The sequence below is a fragment of the Macrobrachium nipponense genome, chromosome 5, assembly GCF_015104395.2.
Source record: "Macrobrachium nipponense isolate FS-2020 chromosome 5, ASM1510439v2, whole genome shotgun sequence".
Classification (NCBI taxonomy): Eukaryota; Metazoa; Arthropoda; class Malacostraca; order Decapoda; family Palaemonidae; genus Macrobrachium; species Macrobrachium nipponense.
This window is the reverse complement of record NC_061107.1, coordinates 129,930,399-129,950,581: the sequence shown is the minus strand read 5'-3', so window position 1 is coordinate 129,950,581 and position 20,183 is coordinate 129,930,399. Positions and strand designations below refer to the sequence as shown.

At 39.2% G+C, this 20,183-nt stretch overlaps 1 protein-coding gene across 4 annotated transcripts in view; it reads left to right on the top strand.

The window, feature by feature from the left end:
- LOC135215648 (phospholipid phosphatase 1-like) overlaps positions 1-20,183 on the top strand; it is a 283,884-nt gene that overhangs the window by 240,301 nt on the left and 23,400 nt on the right. For 2 of the 4 annotated variants that reach the window (XM_064250569.1, XM_064250570.1), the window contains exon 5: positions 15,785-15,961. In XM_064250569.1, the coding sequence (XP_064106639.1) occupies positions 15,785-15,961 (177 nt within the window). Of the gene's footprint in view, positions 1-15,784; positions 15,962-16,228; positions 16,416-20,183 lie in introns of all 4 variants that reach the window. The other 2 variants (XR_010314746.1, XM_064250571.1) reach the window with 2 other exon arrangements.

Below are 20,183 nucleotides of genomic sequence, written 5' to 3'. Positions count from 1 at the left end.
GTGTTGGTGTTCGAATTCCCATCAGTTCTGCTACTAATCTTGCTCCTGCATATGTCAAGTTATTTGTTTATGTGATACTGGTGGTGTGTATTATGCCCATTATTTCATTGACCTCACTTGTTTTCTCCCTTAATTTCTTGGTGTTGTAGGCTTTCATGGAGGGGATCTTTGTTCTCTCTGTATCTGGCTCCATCCATTGTCTAATCTTTTCTACCATTCCGTCCTCTCTGTTACTTCGTCGGTGTTTCTTCGTGTGTCGTTGTTTGATACCTCATCCTCCCTGTCGTCTTCTGTGGCATCGTCTCTCAGTTCGTCTTCGTGTAATTCGTTGTCGTGTGACATTTCCCTTTCCAGTTCTTCTCTTTCTGTTGGGGAGAGCCAGTTCTTTTTCTTTTTCTTTAATGTTCCTTATTGGTCCTGCCAGCCTCTGCTCTGTTTGGGGGGTGTTATTCCTCTCATTCCAGATGTTGACCAATCTTCTTCTATCCTCTCTCCGTCGGGTCTTGCTTCTGATGTAGCATCTCCATATTTTCCTTATTTTCTTCTCATTGTTATTTCTTCCTTTTTGCCTCTGTAGCTCCAATCTCAGGCTGTTGATTATTGTCGTTGTGGTGATCAGTTGCTGGATGACGACCTCCAAGTACCTGACCGTCTTCCCCTTCAATTGGGTTGAATACCTGGTTGCCGGACGAAGCTCCTCTGTTGCCAGAGGTTCCATTTACGTCGTTGTCGTTTAATCCTTCATTTCTTTCCATCATTGCTGAGTTTTGCTATTTAACCCATAGCTGGACCCTACCCCATCAGGGATAGGTACTCATTTACAGCTGAGTAGACTGAGGAAATTATGGTAAAGATCCTTTCCCAAGGAATCAACGCCGAGGAGAGCGGTCACCCATCCAACGACTGACCAGAGCCAATGTTGCTTAACTTGACTTAAGTCTATTGACGACCTAACCCACTCCTCCACGGCGCCACACTTATTATTATTATTATTATTATTATTATTATTTTTATTTTTATTATTGTTTTATTCTAAGGGGTCCACAATAATAAAAAATGTTATGAGTCCGTGTATAATTTTTAAAAACTCTGTACAAAAAGCTTTCAAACCCTTTGGCCCTGGGTTCATCGTCAGTCCAAATGAACAATCAGGTACACCAGGTACTTGAGGTGGATTTAAAAAGCAAACGAGTCATTGAAGATTGTGACACCTGTCGTTAGCTCGTTTATGGACCAGGTGATGAAGGAAGAGGGCAGTTATTATTATTATTATTTGAAAATATTAATAAACACATACATCTACCATAAAAATTCTCTCATCTCAGTAAGAGAGAGGAGTTATCCTTACGTAAGGGAAATGGAAAGGTTATTTTTATCTCTTTTTAAAATACTACCACATACGAATTTTGTAATTACAGTTTTATTATTACTTATTATTATTATTATTATTATTATTATTATTATTATTATTATTATTACAGGCGGTCCCCGGGTTACGACGGGGGTTCCGTTCTTAAGACGCGTCGTAAACCCGAAAATCGTGTAAGCCGGAACAACGTTCTTGAAAACATGTCCACAGGGAAAATTTCACTACTAATTTACAATTTTTCTTAGGGCCGTATCTCTAGAATTATCACTAATTTACTTTTTTCATGTGGAACACTGTGTATTCACAAATTACTGTATATTTTCATTAAAATACAAGAGAGAGAGAGAGAGAGAAGAGAGGAAGGAGAGAGAGCGAGAGAGAGAGAGAGAGAGAGAGAGAGAGAGAAATAACTCCTTACGGTTTCAATAGATTGAAATGAACGTCTGTAGGCAACTTTTTCCCCCTCCCATAAATACATATATTTCTCCAGAGAAGAGAGAAAGAGAGGACTGTGCAATTATGTTTGTCTGTCTATCAATTCTTTTGCTGAGAGCGAGAGAGATAAAAGGAAGAAATAGAAACACCAAATGTATGACAAGTATCTTGTGGAGAGAGAGAGAGAGAGAGAGAGAGAGAGAGAGAGAGAGGAGAGAGAGAGAGAGAGAGAGAGAGAGAGTTGTCCTACAGTATTTAAAAGAGAGAAATGGAATGATTGTTGTATTTAAAATACTCAGATATGAATTTTGTACTCACAGTTAATAAGTATTTTATTATTGGAAAATATTAATGATAAAACTTATTACCTACATGTCCATGAAAATTATCTCATCTCAGTAAGAGAGAGAGAGAGAGAATTACATAAAACCATTAAATTCGTTGACCATTGTATGGCATTAAGCTCCGAGTGTCACTCGAGTTGAGTTAGGGAAATTGATACAGAAAAAGACAAAGGGAAGAATTTTCTTTTGAAATTAGTTATCGTATTATTACTATGTACTTCTATTATTATTATTATTATTATTATTATTATTATTATTATTATTATTATTATTATTATTTGAAAATATAATAAACACATGCATCTACCATAAAAATTCTCTCATCTCAGTAAGAAAGAGGAATTATCCTTACAAGTAAAATGGAAAGGTCATTTTCATCTCTTTAAAATACGTACGACCATTATGATTTTGTAATGAAAGTTTTATTATTATTATTATTATTATTATTATTATTAAATAACTGAAATTATCAATAAACATTTTACATACTAGTACCATAAAAATTCTTTCATCTCGGTAAAAGAGAGAGAGAGAGAGAGAGTGTTTATCTCTCTCTGTTCTCTCAAAAAATACTTATAACGCTTCCAGCGAAAGAGAGGGAGTGAGTTACCACTATGACACATTATTATCTTGTGTGGCAAAAGAGAGAGAGAGAGAGTTAACCTTAATTAAAAGTGACATGGATAGATTAGTACGTATTGTATTTCTTTAAAATACTATCACATATGAATTTTGTAATTACAGTTATTATTATTATTATTATTATTATTATTATTATTATTATTATTATTATTATTATTATTATTATTATTATTTAATTTAGTATTAAAAACAAATAGTACAAGTACATAAAAAATGAACCATGTCATTGCATTGCAACACTGCAGCTCTTCCCCCAGCTCTTCCCCCTCCTGGCTGTCACAGAACTTGATATATCTGACAGTTTTAGTACCTGGATCTCGAGGAAAAGGTTACAGAGAAGACTGGGATTTCCTTCATTCTTCCATAATTTTTTAAATATAAGCTAAAATCTTACTAATTCACTATGGTATTTTCTTTAATGAATTGATATTATTGCTGTATAAATTAATATTAATATTTGAAAATAGTAAATCATTTATTTATCATACAAAAAAACATACATGTAGTAGTGAGAGAGAGAGAGAGAGAGAGAGAGAGAGAGAGAGAGAGAGAGAGAGAGAGAGAGAGAATTATTATTTTTATGGAGATACCAAGTTACTGACAGCTATAATGAAACATTACGTAACGTAATATTAAAACAGAAGAAGAATTCTAAAAAATACATACGTATTTGTTGGCTTCATGATCGCAGTCTGATTTATTTTATATTTTATGAAATGTATTTAGTCATGAAAATAAACATCAAAATACACTAATTAGTGATTATTTTCGTCGGAAAATACAAAGAGAGAGAGAGAGAGAGAAACTGTGCTAAACTATAAAGGATTCTTATCATAGTATGTGTTTTTTAAAAGCATCGTCAACTTGGAGCGTCGGAAGCGTCCGCGTCGTAACCTCGGAACAAGCGTCGTAACCCAGGGCGGATTTTTCAATGAATATTTAAGAAAAAGCGTCGTAACCTCAGAATGTCGTAAGCAGGACCCGTCGTAACCCAGGGACCGCCTGTATTATTATTATTATTATTTTTATTTTTATTTTTATTTTTATTATATTATTAACAACTGAAAATATCAATAAACAATTTACATACTAGTACCATAAGAATTCTTTCATCTTAGAGAGAGAGAGAGAGAGAGAGAGAGAGAGAGAGAGAGAGAGAGAGAGAGAGAGAGAGAGAGAGAGAGTTATCTCTCTCAGAAAATACTTCTAACGCTTCCAGCGAAACAAGGAGAGAGTTACCACTGTGACATACATATCTTGTGTGGCAAAAGAGAGAGAGAGAGAGAGAGTTATCCTTATTTGAAAGAGTGAAGTGGATAGATTATTGTATTTCTTTAAAACACTATCACATAATAGGAATCTTGTAATTACAGTTATATTAATATTATTATTATTATTATATTTAAAAGTATTAATAAACGTATAGTGCATATACTATAAAAATTCTTGAGTCTCAGTAAGAGAGAGAGAGAGAGAGAGAGAGATTACATGAACACATAGTGGCAGCAACACAACAGCTCCTCCCCCTCCAGTCCCATTACTCGATACATATAGTTGACAGCTTTAGTACCTGGAGTTAGGGAAGAAGAATGGGATTTCCTTCATTCTTACATAATTTTTTAATTTTATAAACTAAAATCTAATTGAGTATAGTATTTTCTTTAATGAATTAATATTATTGCTCTTTACATTAATATTGATATTTAAGAATGGTAAATCATTTATCTATCATACAAAAAACATACATTCTCTCTGAGAGAGAGAGAGAGAGAGAGAGAGAGAGAGAGAGAGAGAGAGAGAGAGAGAGAGAGAAGAATGAATTATTAATTTTATTATGAGATATGATTTTCTGGGCTCAGCTCGTGTCGGCCTATGAAAGGATCCTTAATATCATTCTTTCTAGGTAAAATTAATCTAAATTACCAGAGAAAAAACAAAATTAAGAAAAGTCAGTAAAAAACTGACTCGCTCACTCTTAAAAAGAAGTGTCGGTATGGTAATAGGGGCGAGTGGGAATCACTACCACGAGACATTCACCAATTAGAACTTCCAATCAGAATCCCCTTAAGAGAGAGCTGATACCAACGGGCGATGCAGCCGCTACTACTACTACTAGAGGACGCCACGGACAGCAGCGCCCCTAGCGGACATCCTTAATTATTAGCGCTAGCGTCCAGACGCATTATTTTTCTGTGCTGTGCTTATTTCGGGATTTATCCTATTCTTCACATGGAACGCTCTGCTATTGCAACGGCTAAGTTAAGTAACTCATAAGTAATGTTTTACCACATTTTTATCTTCCGGGGTACCAGTATTTTCCTCCTAATAGGTCATATACGGTTTCCCGGTTGTCTCGTGGTGGCGCCATGCTGCCCTCGTTAAGAATTCCCGGTCTCCATACTGGGGACTTCTATACTTATGGGCTTACTATATTACGTTCATTGTCTTTTACATCGAGTTTAGCTAGTTTTAGCCCCTCCTACCATCTCTCTTAGTTTGGTATTTAGGGCATAGTTATTATTTTTCCTGCCCAGCATCCCGGCTCTTGCTCTTCATCGGCTATCGCTGGCTCCGAGTAGGCTTCTGTTTCTTGGAACAGTCTGCCTCCTCCTGGGCTTCTTTCTCTTTACTAAAGTGTCTTTTCCATTTTTTCGATGTAATTTATTTTATATTTAGGGTGTTAGGCTAGCCTAGGTGCATGTTCCTTGTATTGGTACAGACTGGTTCACGTGGCCCTCCCACGGTTGTGTTGCTCGCGGCCTAGGCCACTTGCGGTCACGTGTTCCATCGCACCTTACCCTGCCCCTGCCCTCCCTACCTGGTATAGGGAGGTGCTGGGGGACCCCTTGGTTGTCATGACAACCTCAGTCGCCTTCTCTCTCCCTCTCTGAGGTGGCCAGGGGTTCCTCCCAGCGGGGGGGGGGGTATAGGGCGACCACATCATGAGGTACCGGGTTCTCCGAGTTCGGGTAGTCGGTGAGGCGGGGAGGAGTAGGCCATCCCCCCCCCTCTCTCTCTCCCGCCGTGTTACGCCGAGACCTTCCTCCCCCCCTCCCCAGTTGCTCAGCCACCTTCCCTCGCTATAACGAAAGGAGCCTTCCGTCGCAGCCGGGGGCACCTTTGGTTATAGATTTTCTGGCTCCGCCAGCGGGCGGGGTGGGCACTACTAGTGGTCGGTTGCTTGCCTACTATATCCTTACATCTCTCCCCCGCTACCGGAAGGGAGCTTGCTTTTCTTACCCGGGGGGCACTCTTCTAGTAGACGGGTGGCGAAACGGTTTGTTATTATTGTTATTTTAAGGATATACCCTAATTTACGATGAATTGTTTAATTCATTATTTATTTATTTATTTATATCTACCATCCCCGCCATTTTCCGTCGTGGTTTCCATTTACCACCACTCCTGGTTGGTTTCTTTTTGTGTCCCCGCCATCAGCGGAGCTATAGCCTAGGACACCCAACCAACCTGGTTACCACACGTATTATGGCGGGGCTCTGGTTTAATCTAACTTTATCGCTCCGGCACCAGCGGAGCAACTGTTAGACTGTAAGTGTTTTCCTGATACTCATGTATCTTTCCACTTACAGGCTACCAACTGTCAGGTCCCGGCGTGCAACCGCGACGTTGTACGACCCCTGCGGCCACGATGAGTGCAGGTCTCACGCCCCTTGTGCCACGTCATTTAACGAGATGATCGTCTGGCACCCAGAAGCCTGCGCCATCTGCTACGACCTAGTCGGTCAGCTGGGAGAGGGGGGTTAAGTCCATTGTAGGCTTCCTTATCATTTTACTAACAATCTTTAGTCATAAGTTTGTCAACCACCCCGTTCCGCCATTAGACGCTCATCTCGCCCTTTCTTTCAGGCTACTGGCGTGAGGGGAGGTCGCCCTCGCCACCCTGAAAGCGTGGGTGGGCGGCTTCGGGAAGAACGCCGCCAAAGGCCAGCCGTACATCTTGGACAAGAAGCTGGCCGTCCAGATCTTCCCTGCGGGCAAGTCAACTGGGTATGTTGACCCCTTGTCCGCAGCCCTCTAATAGCCTCCATCCAGCAAGATCTCCAGCAATCGTTTGGGGTCGTAGCTTCCCAGGAGTCGGTCCCGGACGTCGCTGCCCTGGACCTAAACATCGAGCCCCATGCGGTAGGGGCAGAGGATTTGTTGGTTGAGGTAGGTGTGTCAGGGCGCCCCCAAGGTCTTCCTGGGGGTGCTTACCTGGATTTCTTCTCCTGTCCCTTCTTCGAGCGCTTCTTTTCCAAGCTTTGTGGGATCTGAGATCCCTACCCGCTCTCCCGCTCTCTCTGTACCCCCAAAGGTGAAGGGACAGAGAGAACCGAAGACTCTAGCTAAGACAACTTCTAAGGAAGTCGTCTTCGTCTTCTTCGGCTAGGAAGTCTTCGACTTCCTACGCCGACGCGGTGAAAGCCAAGCCGAGTTCTTCTCTCCGAAGAGCTCTAGAAGCAAGGCTTCTAAGGAGGAAGGCTCGCGCTCCCGCCGAGCCAATGCCTTCTCCTGCCTCCACCGCTTCCACTCCGGCAACGCCGGTGGGAGGAGCAGGACCTAGCACCTTGATCCCACTGCTTTTTCAGCAGTGGTGATGCAACAGGTGGGCGAGTGGTTGGCTCGCAAGTCTCCGCCCTGAGGACGAGATTCGAGCAGATGTTCGCACAACTGTCGAGCACTCTGTCTCAATCTGGCCAGTCCATACAAGATCTCTCTAACAGGGTTAGAGAGAATGAGGACCGAGTAGCTGGGCTCTCTCAAGGTCCTCTTCCAGTCTCCCCCAGTGCCAAGCACTGGCATCTCCAACTCCCGCCATACGACTCTCTGCCAGCTTCTCCATGGAGAATCCATGGAGAGAGATGCCTACGCTCCTTTTCAAGGATGGGATGATCTCTATCCCGGAGTGTGGAACTCGGAGGATTGAGGACTTCGAGTTTTACCCTCCGGGTCTGACGCAGCCTTTCATCGGTTATGCTAGGCTGACTGTAACGGCTCTTACTAGGGAAGACAAGATCTCTAGAGAGTCTGTTCTATACAGTAGGGATCATGGCCCAGCGGGGAATGGGTTCACTGCCTTGAGGACTGGGATGTGCACGAACACTAAGCTCCAGGCCTATAAGAGTCCTTTTACTATTTTCGCGACGGAAGAGGAGGCTTCTCTTCCGTTTCGCCACGAAAAATAGTAGAGAAGACCCTTCAGGCAGTCCTCAAGGATGAGCCCACCATGCCACAGTTAAGGGAGGCGGAGTGCATCTACTTCTCCGCTCTTCCCGGCTTTCGGAGAATTGTGGGAGAACTTGCCAGCTACGTTCACGCTTGGTAAGCTCAAACCGGACTGCCGCCATGGACCAGTTCGGCGAGAAGCTGCCAAGGCTGCCTGATTCCCTGATTCAGGCAGAGTTCGACGCGCGAACCAGGTTTGGCAGATCCCTCAATTCTCTTATAATAACGGAAATGGCTGCTCTCTCATATGCGACGGAACCGCTGTTTAAGATCTTGGCAAAATCCCAGTTTTCAGACGGTCCTAACAGATGCTTTCGAATTCTTCCAAGCTAGGAGGAATTGCCGGAAGCACGTTCTGCAGGAGTGCCACTATTAGGCACGAGCCTAATAGATCTTGGCTTCTAGCATGTGGGGAGCGGATCTCTTCCCAGGGTCCGCTGTTAATGAAGTGCACCACGAGGCTGCTAGGCTCAACCAGAGCCTTAGAGCTAGGTGGGGTATTTCGTCAAAGAGGAAACAAGAATCCGTCCCCACTGCTGGTAAGAAACCAAAGAAGGCTGGTAAGAGGTTCCAGCCGTATCAGAAACACCAGCAACAGCAGCAATTTGTGCAGGCCGTCCCGGTTACCCAACAGGGACAACCTGCTAGTTCAAAACAGAACCAGCCCATCCTCCTGTTGTCTCCTCAATCACAGCCGTCGACCTCCTACGCAATCTCGCCGGCCTTCAACCCTACATTTGAGGCTCAAGGCTACAAACAACAGAGAGGTAGGGCGAGAGGTTACTTTCGCCAGCGTGGCGCAGGAAGGGCGACAAGGAGCAGGCAGTTCAGAGGAGGGCGTGGTGGTCAACCCGCCCATCAACAATGAGGCTCCCCAGGTAGGAGGGAGGCTGTTCCTCTTCCGCCACAGGTGGGGGTTCAGCAATTGGGCACAGAGCATAGTGTCCAAAGGATTGGGTTGGAGTTGGATCAAAGATCCGCCTCCAATCAAATCATTCCACCAAATACCATCAGAAGAATTGACAGATTACGCGGAGGAACTCCTTCAGAAAGGAGCTATTGCGAGAGTCAAGCATCTAAAATTTCAAGGTCGCTTATTCAGCGTGCCAAAGAAAGGTCAACAAAAAGAAGGGTAATCTTAGACTTGTCCAAAGCTAAAACTCTTTCATTCGTTGCGACAAGTTCAAGATGCTTACCTCTCGCAAGTAAGGACCTTACTTCCGCGTGGAGCGTCACAGCTCCATCGATCTTACAGACGCATACTATCATATCCCTATAGCCAGGCACTTCCGCCCATTCCTAGGATTCAGGCTAGGAAATCAGACATTCTCATTCAAAGTGATGCCCTTCGGTCTGAATGTAGCCCCCAGGGTATTCACGAAAATAGCAGAAGTGGTTGTACAACAATTGAGAACTCAGGGAATCATGGTAGCAGCATACCTCGACGATTGGTTGATCTGGGCACCAACCGTCGAGGAATGTCTCGAAGCCACCAAAAGATAGTTCACTTTCTGGAACATCTGGGGTTCCAGATAAAACAAAACGAAATCCAGACTTACCCCGGAGTCTCGTTTTCAGTGGCTGGGAATCCAATGGGATTTGTCTTCCACAATCTGTCAATTCCAGTGGCCAAACGGAAGGAAATAGCAAAATCTGTCAGGCAATTTCTCAAATACAAACAAACATCAAGGAGAAACAGGAGAGAATCCTAGGGTCCCTTCAGTTTGCTTCGGTAACAGATATCCTCCTGAAAGCAAGGCTAAAAGATTTAAATCGAATTTGGCGATCGAGAGCAAACACCAAATCTCGAGACAAGTTGTCAGTAATCCCACAGATCCTCCGCAATCAAACTCCGTCCATGGTCAAAAGTAAAGAACTTAGCCAAGAAGGTATACCCCCATTCAATATCCCCTTCCAGTGTTAACCATTCACACGGATGCCTCCCTGTCCGGTGGGGCGGGGGGGATACTCTCAGTTCAAACAGGTTCAGGGACTTGGTCAGTTCAATTTCGCCAGCTTCACATAAACGTTCTGGAAGCAATGGCAGTATTTCTTACCTTGAAGAGACTGCTTCCGCCGAAGAAGTCTCATCTAAGGTTAGTTTTGGACAGTGCAGTGGTAGTTCATTGCATCAACAGAGGAGGGTCCAAATCCAAGCATGTGAATCATGTCATGATAGCCATCTTTGCCCTAGCAAACAAACACAAATGGCATGTCTGCCACTCACCTGGCAGGGGTAAGAAATGTGATAGCAGACGCTCTGTCCCGGTCAGTTCCTCTGGAATCAGAATGGTCTCTAGACGTCGGGTCATTCCAGTGGATAAGCCTGAGAGTCCCAGGTCTCCAAGTGGATCTCTTCGCCTCACAAGCGAACCACAAGCTCCCTTGCTATGTGGCCCCCAACCTGGACCCTCTGGCTTATGCCACGGACGCCCTGTCGTTGGATTGGAATCAGTGGAGAAAAATTTATGTTTTTCCTCCAGTGAATCTTCTCTTGAAAGTCCTAAGCAAACTAAGGTCTTTCAAAGGGATAGTAGCTCTGATTGCACCGGACTGGCCCAAGAGCAACTGGTATCCTCTTCTTCTGGAATTGGGCCTCCGACCTCAATGGATCCCCAATCCCAAGCTATCACAATCAGTACAAATGAGGACTGTGTTTGCTTCCTCAGGAATTCTCCAGACCCTAACTTTATGGACTTCATGAAGTTTGCGGCTAATAAAGACGCTAATATTGATCCACAGATATTTTTTTTTTTTTTTTTTTTTTTTTTTTTTTTTTTTTTTTTTGTTTTTTTGCTAGGGACATCCACACTTGTACTGATGGTGTACTTCAGTGTACCTACTTATTTTATGCTAGGGTAGGAAACAACAATGTGTTTGTATATTTTGTAGATATCCAAGTAAATTCCTTTTGTTTATAGTTCCACTGCATCATTGTATTATACTGTTTTTAAGTACTTTGTAAATACTAACGTTCTGTTTTATTACTGTTTAGAATAAGTTAGTTTAAGTACTTAGTTTGTATGTTGTAATTGATTTACTTATATTATATCCATCATTTTACAACTGCTTTTATTCAATTGTTCCTTTTTTCCCATCTTGTCTGTTTGTTCTCTGGTACTCTTTCATAGGCCGACACGAGCTGAGCCCAGAAAGGGATTTTGACGTAGGAAAAATCTATTTCTGGGTGATTGGCTCGTGTCGCCCTATGAAACCCACCCTATATTGTTTTCCCCCCCATGCAGGACAAGATGTTTTAGATTAAGGATGTCCGCTAGGGGCGCTGCTGTCCGTGGCGTCCTCTAGTAGTAGTAGTAGCGGCTGCATCGCACGTTGGTATCAGCTCTCTCTTAAGGGGATTCTGATTGGAAGTTCTAATTGGTGAATGTCTCGTGGTAGTGATTCCCACTCGCCCCTTATTACCATACCGACACTTCTTTTTAAGAGTGAGCGAGTCAGTTTTACTGACATTTTCTTAATTTTGTTTTTCTCTGGTAATTTTAGATTAATTTTTGACCTAGAAAGAATGATATTAAGGATCCTTTCATAGGGCGACACGAGCCAATCACCCAGAAATAGATTTTTCCTTCGTCAAAATCCCTTTAATCTTATTAATTAAACTTACTAGTACAGCATTAATCAATACTAAAATTTTGGAATTAGTAAATCATTTCTGTATCAAACATGTGTTCGGTTAAGAAAACGAAATCAAAATACACTAATCAGTGATTTTTTTGTCGGAAAACCCCACGAATAGGCAAATTTCCCGCAAATAATGGGTAGATATGGTCCAGAGAGAAATCCGCAAATCAGTGAGTCCGCAAATCCGGAGAATGCGAATACTGGGGGCCAACTGTACACATAACAGAAAAATGACCTAAAATCACTGTGCAGTACTCAACCTCATACAGTAGGAAAAGCTTTAGGTTTGTCAAAGAAAACTGTATGAAAGAGGTTAGCAAATTTGCCAGTTCCAAGAATGAGCCATAAAAAATTATAACTAATACAAGTGTGTAGATTATCTATAGTTAGTTATGATGAACATAATGTGAATTGTAATATTAACGTGAAATGACATATCTCATTATCCATTACTTTAATTTTTTCAGACTTCTTAAAGTATATTCACGATTTATATACATACAGTATTGATTGAGAATGTTTCCTAAAGTTCGTAGCATAAATCATTTAGCAAATACATGTACAGACAGCACACTACATACAAATGAGTTATGTTTGAGATGGCTGTTGAATTGTTCGTAAGGTGGGTTACTGTAGTACTCATAATGTCTATTTAAGTACAGTATGACATAAAGTCAGTACAGTGCTGTACATTTTTCATCCTAAAACACAATTCACTGTACATACAGCACTGTTTTTATAGAATACGTATGTGTGCAGAAGAAAGTTTGAACTTAGGGGTGGCAAAGGGGAGCACTCTGAACACTATTTTAATTTGCAATCCTGTTTCTTTGTAAGTTGAATGTTTGTAAGTAGGGTGGTGTCTATGGTCTGTTGTTATTGTTTTGAACTCTTGTAATTAACCTCTAGTTTATGGATTAAAAAATAATACTGTACTATTAGTCTCCCTCAGAAAATGATGTGTCAGCCTTAACACCATGTCCCAAAGGAATGTTTTCTGTAATTTTTAATAACTTGCTGTCAGATTTTGCACCAAACTGCTTATTATTGGCAAACCATGAATTGCTCAATTTGAAGATATGCTAAGATGCCAGTAGGTTATACCCCTCTGGTGAAAAAGGCATAAGACATATATATGTACAGTGGACACCCCATATTCAGAAGGGTTAGGTACCTTAACCACCCTCGAATACCGAATATCCTCAATATATTGGAACCCCTCAAAAAACACTTATAACTGTTTTTTATGATTAATTAAATCAATTAAATTAATAAAAATGAGCAAAACCAAATGCAAGGGCCTAGTAACTTTGGTTTCATAATTAATTGTAAAATAGAAAAAACCAGAAAACTCCTCTTGTTACTAGTTTGGTCAGGGATGGGCCTTGGTGGGGTTTCCCCCATTCAAAAAAAAAATCTTTTAATATAATGGAGCAAGTAACACCTGCTTACTTGTACTGATTGATTATTCTTTGATAATGCATTTTAAATGTTACTACATGTATGCATTTAAATGCTTGAAATGTTGCATTTGAAATGCAGACGGCCCTCGGTTAGCGGCAGGGGTTCTGTTCCTGACCGCAGACGCTAAGTGATTTTCAGTGCTAAGCGATTTTAAAGCCTACGGCCACCACACACCTTCTTTCGAAACTCTAGACCAGTCAAAGGCACCGTAATGCCACAATGGCGCAATAATTAAAATTATATTTATGCAGTATAGTACTATAGAATTTACTGTACAGTACATTATAGCATTGTAAATACTGTAAAGTGAAAAAAGCCTAGCTTTAATCCTTTGGGTGTCTAGAGTATGTAAAGATATAATACAGTGTACAGGTAGCTGTAGTGTTCAAATTACGATCATTAGTCTTACGATAGTCCGATTTTATGAGAGATCAAATTACAATGGCCTAACTTTGTCCATCTTCTAGTTATATAAGTTCAATAACAGCAAAAGAGAATGATGAAAGTATGGTTTTAACGTTATACTCGTTGCGTGAATGTGTACAGCCATGAACAACCGAACGAGAAACTATTTTTTTTTTTTTTCTAAGTACAACCGAACTGGATAACATCCGTTTGGCTTGTATTTCAATCATCGTACTACAGTACACTATTACCGTAGTTGTTATAAATGGCGTTATGTATAGAATAGAACTGAGATATCTTAATGTAATAACTTTATTCGCTATAGATCAAAGATCAATATAGATCAAAGATCAATCGGGAAATATACTTTTAAAATTAAACCTAGTTATAACTGAAGCTGAGAAAACTGTTCAAGCTGCTAATGACTATTATCGTACATCGGCAACAAGGATAAAACTGCAGTAAACATATGCCATCAAACACAACCATAGATAAAATTGGGATAATATCATTTTAATCAAAAGTACTGTGCTTGAAAGAACACATTTTACTGTTGGTTTCACGCCGATAGGAGATAAATAACGTAAAGTTCGTATTACGATGATATAAAGGATTATTGCGAATGGAATCACATAATTTTTTACGCAATAAACATGCCGCCAACGTAATCTGTTAACAAAAAAAAAAATTAGTTCACATTCACAACGAGACATATTCAATAAATATTTCTACCTAAAAACACGTTGTATAAGGAAAAATAACCTTGTCTTATATAAGTCAAGTATCTAGATATTTGTATTTACTAACTAGAAGCAAGAGAATTTGCTCAGAATTGCGTTATGGTGAAACAAACTCAGTCTAGTATTCATCAGCTGATTTCAAACCACAAGACTGGCCGCTCCGCGGAATACTGGCTTAAATATGCCGTAGTATTTTATAATAAAATAATATGAAAATACATACAATATTCTTGGATACAGTGAAATAATGTATACCTTTTTAAAGGATTTATGGAAAGATGCATAATTAATAAATAACACCATGCATTTTTCGGAACAGTGGCGGACAAGAACGAGCATGAAAAAACATCCCCTTACAACGTGGAGCATACTTACAAAGGCTGCCTTAATTTGCATCTTATTTATGTATAAAAATGAAAATACCTTTAAGTAATGTATTTTCATACGCATTTTAAACATAAAAGCATAAACATTTTAAAAATCGACACATCGATCGCTAAATTTGCACTCTTTTTGGAAGAGCGGCAGACGGCGGCATACAAGAACAAACATGAAAAAACATCGTAGTCGATAACTTGAAGGGCAGTTTCAAAAGCTGCCTTTTTATCATATTTCTGTACATAAATAAAAATACCCTATTCGTAATATATTTTCATACGCATTTCAAACATAAAAGCATAAACATTTATAAATTAGATACATCGATCGCTAATTTGCACTTTTTTAAATAGATATTTTTGAAAGAGCGGCAGGCGGCGGCTCACAAGAAAGAACATGAAAAAACATCGTATTTGATAACGTGAAGGGCAGTTTCAAAAGCTGCCTTTGTATCATATTTCTGTGCAGAAATAAAAATACCTTTCGCATAATACATTTTCATACACATTTTAAACAAAAGCATGAACATTTATAAATCGACACATCCATAGCTAAATTTGCACTTATGTAACTCGATATTTTTGGCATATAACACCATCAGAGGCGTATATAGTTTACCCTAATACCTACGTAATAACTGTCCTTAAAATTTGTTAATATAATTTGCATAACCTTTTGGTCTGAACGGCATTTCTACAAATGTATGAACTCGTTAGACAACGGCGCTAGCGGCGCTGTTAACAGAAAATTGTACCGTATAAATGCGTACCTTTAAAATGCCTTATTTTTTAAATTAAAATTTTTGACGACAGCCGTAAAACCGATTCGCTGTTGAGAGATTGTGCCGTTAACCGCGGGCCGCCTGCATCTCATTAAATCCATGTGGCTTCTCCTACTACTTTAAGATTATAGCTCCTACTTTTTTTCCAAGGGCTGCTAGAAAGCCTGTATATAGTGAAATATGCTAGAAATGTATTTGCGTGGCACTGTCTTTAGAGGTGTATTTTATAAATAAGTGAGATTTACTCAAAGCATGCAAAAACATATCATGTGTTCCTCTAAAATCAAGAGATATTTTATCTATCTTTTAAATGCCATTTAAATGATTTTTCCCTTTCCTTACAACATTTTCATTTCAGATATATCTACAAGTTCGATTCAAGTTTAAGGGTCCTGAGTTACTTCGACCCTTCTTGCAGTTTGTCTGTCTTATGCTGACATTCTACACAAGTGTTTCTCGTATATCTGACTACAAACACCACTGGTCAGATGTTCTTTCTGGTTTTATTATCGGGACTATTGTGGCTATTCTCATTGTAAGTGTACTTTTATTTTTATTTTTTATTTCATTTTACATAAGCAACATGATAAATATTTTGATATTTGTTGATAAAAGAATGAATTTTATTGCTGAATTGGTTTGGTTTTATTTTTTATTGTTATAATTTGAAATCCTGTATTGTTTACTAATATAGTTTGTAATATTTGAGTTTTGAGTTTTGCTAACATAGGAAATGTTGACATTGACCCTGATCACTTACATTAGAATTTTGTGCGTGCTTGTATCTCATACAACCTTCTAGTCTGTGTATACCTCGGATCTGTTTTCTGATGGGCGCCGTCCACCTAAGCATCGGCGGGAAGGTGTAGAGGATATGGTATTGCAGAATTGTAGTCATTCATCTTCTCACAGCAAGATAGACTTTGTTTAGAAAGAGCAACTCAGGGTCAGGGTCATTTATTTGGTATCTGTAGTGCTTATTTTAGCAGGTATGATTTATTTTATGCTGTGCTTTTCTTTCCCCCTATGCATGTAACCAGCTTTGTGTACTTAGTAGTTGATTGTTTTATTCCTATCCCTTTGGTTAACAGTGCATTTTGACGAACTCTAATACTATTGTTTTTTTGTGATTGGTTTGTTCTGTCCAACTTTGAAGATTTCTGCTATTGCTTTTGGCTGTTTTTTGTGTAAAAAGAGCAAAAAATTTCAGAATCATAACTAAAGTGATTATTTAACAATAGTAGGTTATGCTCTAGTCATTTTCAATTTAGATGATATTTGGTGCACTTCAAGGTAGGGTGGTATTTTTATTCATGGATACCAAGGTTAAAGAAATGGCAGAAATTATTTTGATTTGATCGCAAAATAGCTTCTAATGCTTTACATGTGTAAACAGGTGATGGTGTTTCATAAATTTTCAGTTATAAGCTTTCATGTTCTGTTTTTTTCTCTTAGTATGGAATACAATATTTTGTGCCCTAAGTTCCAAAGGGGTCTTATATTCAGCAAAAATTATGTTGTGTTGGATTATGTGCTTTTAGATCTTGCAGAAGATCAGCACCATAAGTTGTTGAGATTGAAGCCCCTTCATCTCCATATCAGCCTGCTTATGATTGTAAGCTCATTACCAAGTTTTTTCTGCCCATGCAGCACTGTCAACAATCTGAGCGTAGTTTTTAAGTTTTATGAGTTGTATATGTATTTTGGATATACATAGTACTGTATTGTGGTGCATGGGGCCCTCCACATAAAGTCGAGTTCTGGATAAAGTGACACCATATAATTTATAGATGCTATATAGAACTCGATATGTAGTTTGCACAGGCTACTGAGCAGAGGGAGAAAGTTATGTAAAATTTCTTTGTACTTTTTTCATCTACCTTTAGAGTAACAGGGCATGTACATTTATTAAAATGAAGTGATAATGCTTAAATATGATCAGAAGCCTGTTTACTCTTGAAGGTTACTAATCTAGCTAACCCCGAATGGACAGATTTCATGAATGCCTCCTGCATCTAACCTAACCTTCTATAATATATGTATAAGAGAAAACTATAAAGGCAGTCATTATTTTTGCCAGAGTACATGTAAGTGAAAGTACGGCAGCCCAAAATTCAAATATTGTGGTGGCGCTGCCATCGCTAGTGTAGGTGAACAGGATTCATCACCTTTCGGAATCGTTAGGTACAAAGAAAACAGAGCCTTCCAAGTCGTTTTCTGCCTGGTCCCAGTTAACATCAATAGTTTGTGTGCAGTCCTTGTTTCATTTTTTGGATCTTTTTCCAGTAATTTTGGTGAAGTATTTAATCTGAAATGGTGTTTTTCTTGCTAATTAGCCTCTTAGCTTAGATTAGCTTTATTGCTTTACCATGTTAGATTCCAGCTCTTCTGGGATTGGTACTGCACTGAAGGATGTAGGACTAGATTGTTTAAACTGACTTACGATACTCATACAAAATGTCTTAAGTGTAGAGGGCAAGAGTGTTCCAAAGTTCTTACATGCTCAGAAGTCAAGGGTGGGATGAACATCATTGGAAGGTTTTCAAGTCTCATTTGAAGAAATTGGAGAAGAAAAGGAAGAGGAAAGCGGCTCTTAGAGCCGAGTAAATCTAGCCTAGATGCTTTTCCCTTACCTGCAGAGGTCGAGGATAGCACTATTTCTTCCCCCTCCTGCTGCTCCTGTTTCCCCATTCTTAACCCTCCTTCATATCGACCACCTACTCCTTCACCAGGTTCCCTGCCTACAATCCTAATGCCATTGCCAGCCTCAAATCTAGGCTCGACAAGAACTATGATTTTTTAGCTAATTCTATCATGGAATTAGGTTTATCATTTAGAGCTTTCGTTGATAAGATGGCAAGTGACAGTGCAGTGAAAAGTGTTAGTGTAGTGCCTGAAGAGGTGGCTGTCTGTCCCACCAGTTCTCCTAGACGAAGGTCATTGTCTCGCTTCCTCTCACCTGAGAGAAGACACACTGGAGGTACAAGGGAGGCTGGTGGGGTTTGCTACTCCAATCTATGAACCCCAAAGGAGACTTCTACTACCAGCACCAAATCTTTCTTTGCTTTGCGGCCACCGCCTTTATTGCAGAAACGGAGAAAATTGCAGATTCAGACACAAAATTAATAATTATGATGAAGGAAGATCAAATATTATGGAAAAGTTGGATTTTTTAATGTCAGAATTTCTGGAAATGAAAAAAAGAACAACATACCAGAACAGGAAAAGAGACATGGAAAATCCTTATTACTATCAGTATTAAATGAAGGAGAAAACACGCAAACCATCATAGTGATGAATGCGCAGGGTTTAGTTACGAGTAACTCAAAAAGAAAAATAGAATACTTAGAAGAACTAACCCAAAACTGAAAAGAAAAAATAGATATAATGAATATAAGTGAAACCTGGTATTCCCAAGAGACTGGGAATGATGATCAAATAAAGGGTTCCAACTTATAGATCAGATAGAAAAAATAGGAATCAAGGGGGAACCGCAATATATGGGAAAGACAAAAAACAAGGAAAAATATATGAGAAATATAGTAACTCAGAATGTGAACTAATAGCGGTAGAATTTGAATCTGAAAAATTGATGAACATAGTAATATATAGACCTCCTAATACTAAAGAGTTTGACTTAATAATTGAAAAATTGGATGATATATGTAGAAATCACAAGGACTGGACTATTCTCCTATCTGGTGACTTCAACTTTCCTTTCGTTAGAATGGAAAGAACGAATAGGAGATTGTGGTGTACTTATACATATAAAAAAGAGAGTAATAGTAGTGCAGAAGATAAGAGGCAATTTGAAAAGCTATTAAGATATCGATAGAATAGAACAATTTCATTCAACAAATAAATCACCTGCCAACAAGAAAGGAAAATACTTTAGACCTAGTATTTGTGAACGAGATGAATTATGTTAAAGAAATAATAGTTTATAATGCGAGTATTTCAGACCATAATGTCATAGAATTAACAGTTCATTCCAAAGAAGCAAGTGAAAATAGAGATAAGCAAGAAATGAAAAAGTGGGAAGGATATGGAAAATACAACTTCTACAGTAAAAATATAAAATGGTCAGAAATTAATGAAGAATTAAACAAAGATTGGGATAACATTTTCGTAAGTGATGACATAAGGGTAAATACGGAGATATTATATAAAATATTGGAGATAATAGTGGAAAAATATATACCGAAGAAGAAAAGTAAACATCATTCATGCATACCAAGAGACAGAAGGATCTTGTTCCAGAAAATCAGAAAGTGGAAAAAAGGTCTTGCAAAAGAAAAAAAATGCATGGTGAAAAGTTATCAGAACACTAAAAAGTAAGATAGAAAATGCAGAACAAAAGATTATACAATCAAAAGAAAATGAAAAACGGGACTTGGAAGAAAAAACCCTATTAAATATCAAGCAAAACCCCAAACTATTATACTCATATGCGAAGAAGATGAATAAAAGAAGAATAGAAATAGGCCCTCTGAGAATTGAAGGGAGATTAACGAATGAAAAAAAGGAAATTTGCAACATACTGGCAGAAAGATATAAGAGAGAATTCACCCCTAGAATAGATAATGAAGATAATGATATAGAAGTAAGGGATGAAAATAGTGAATATTTAGCTGACATAGATATTAATGAAGCTGATATTGTGCAGGCTATTAATGAAATTAAAAATGGAGCTGCTGCAGGGCCTGATGGAATTCCTGCTATTTTGTTAAAGAAAGTAGTTCATTCTATCGCAAAGC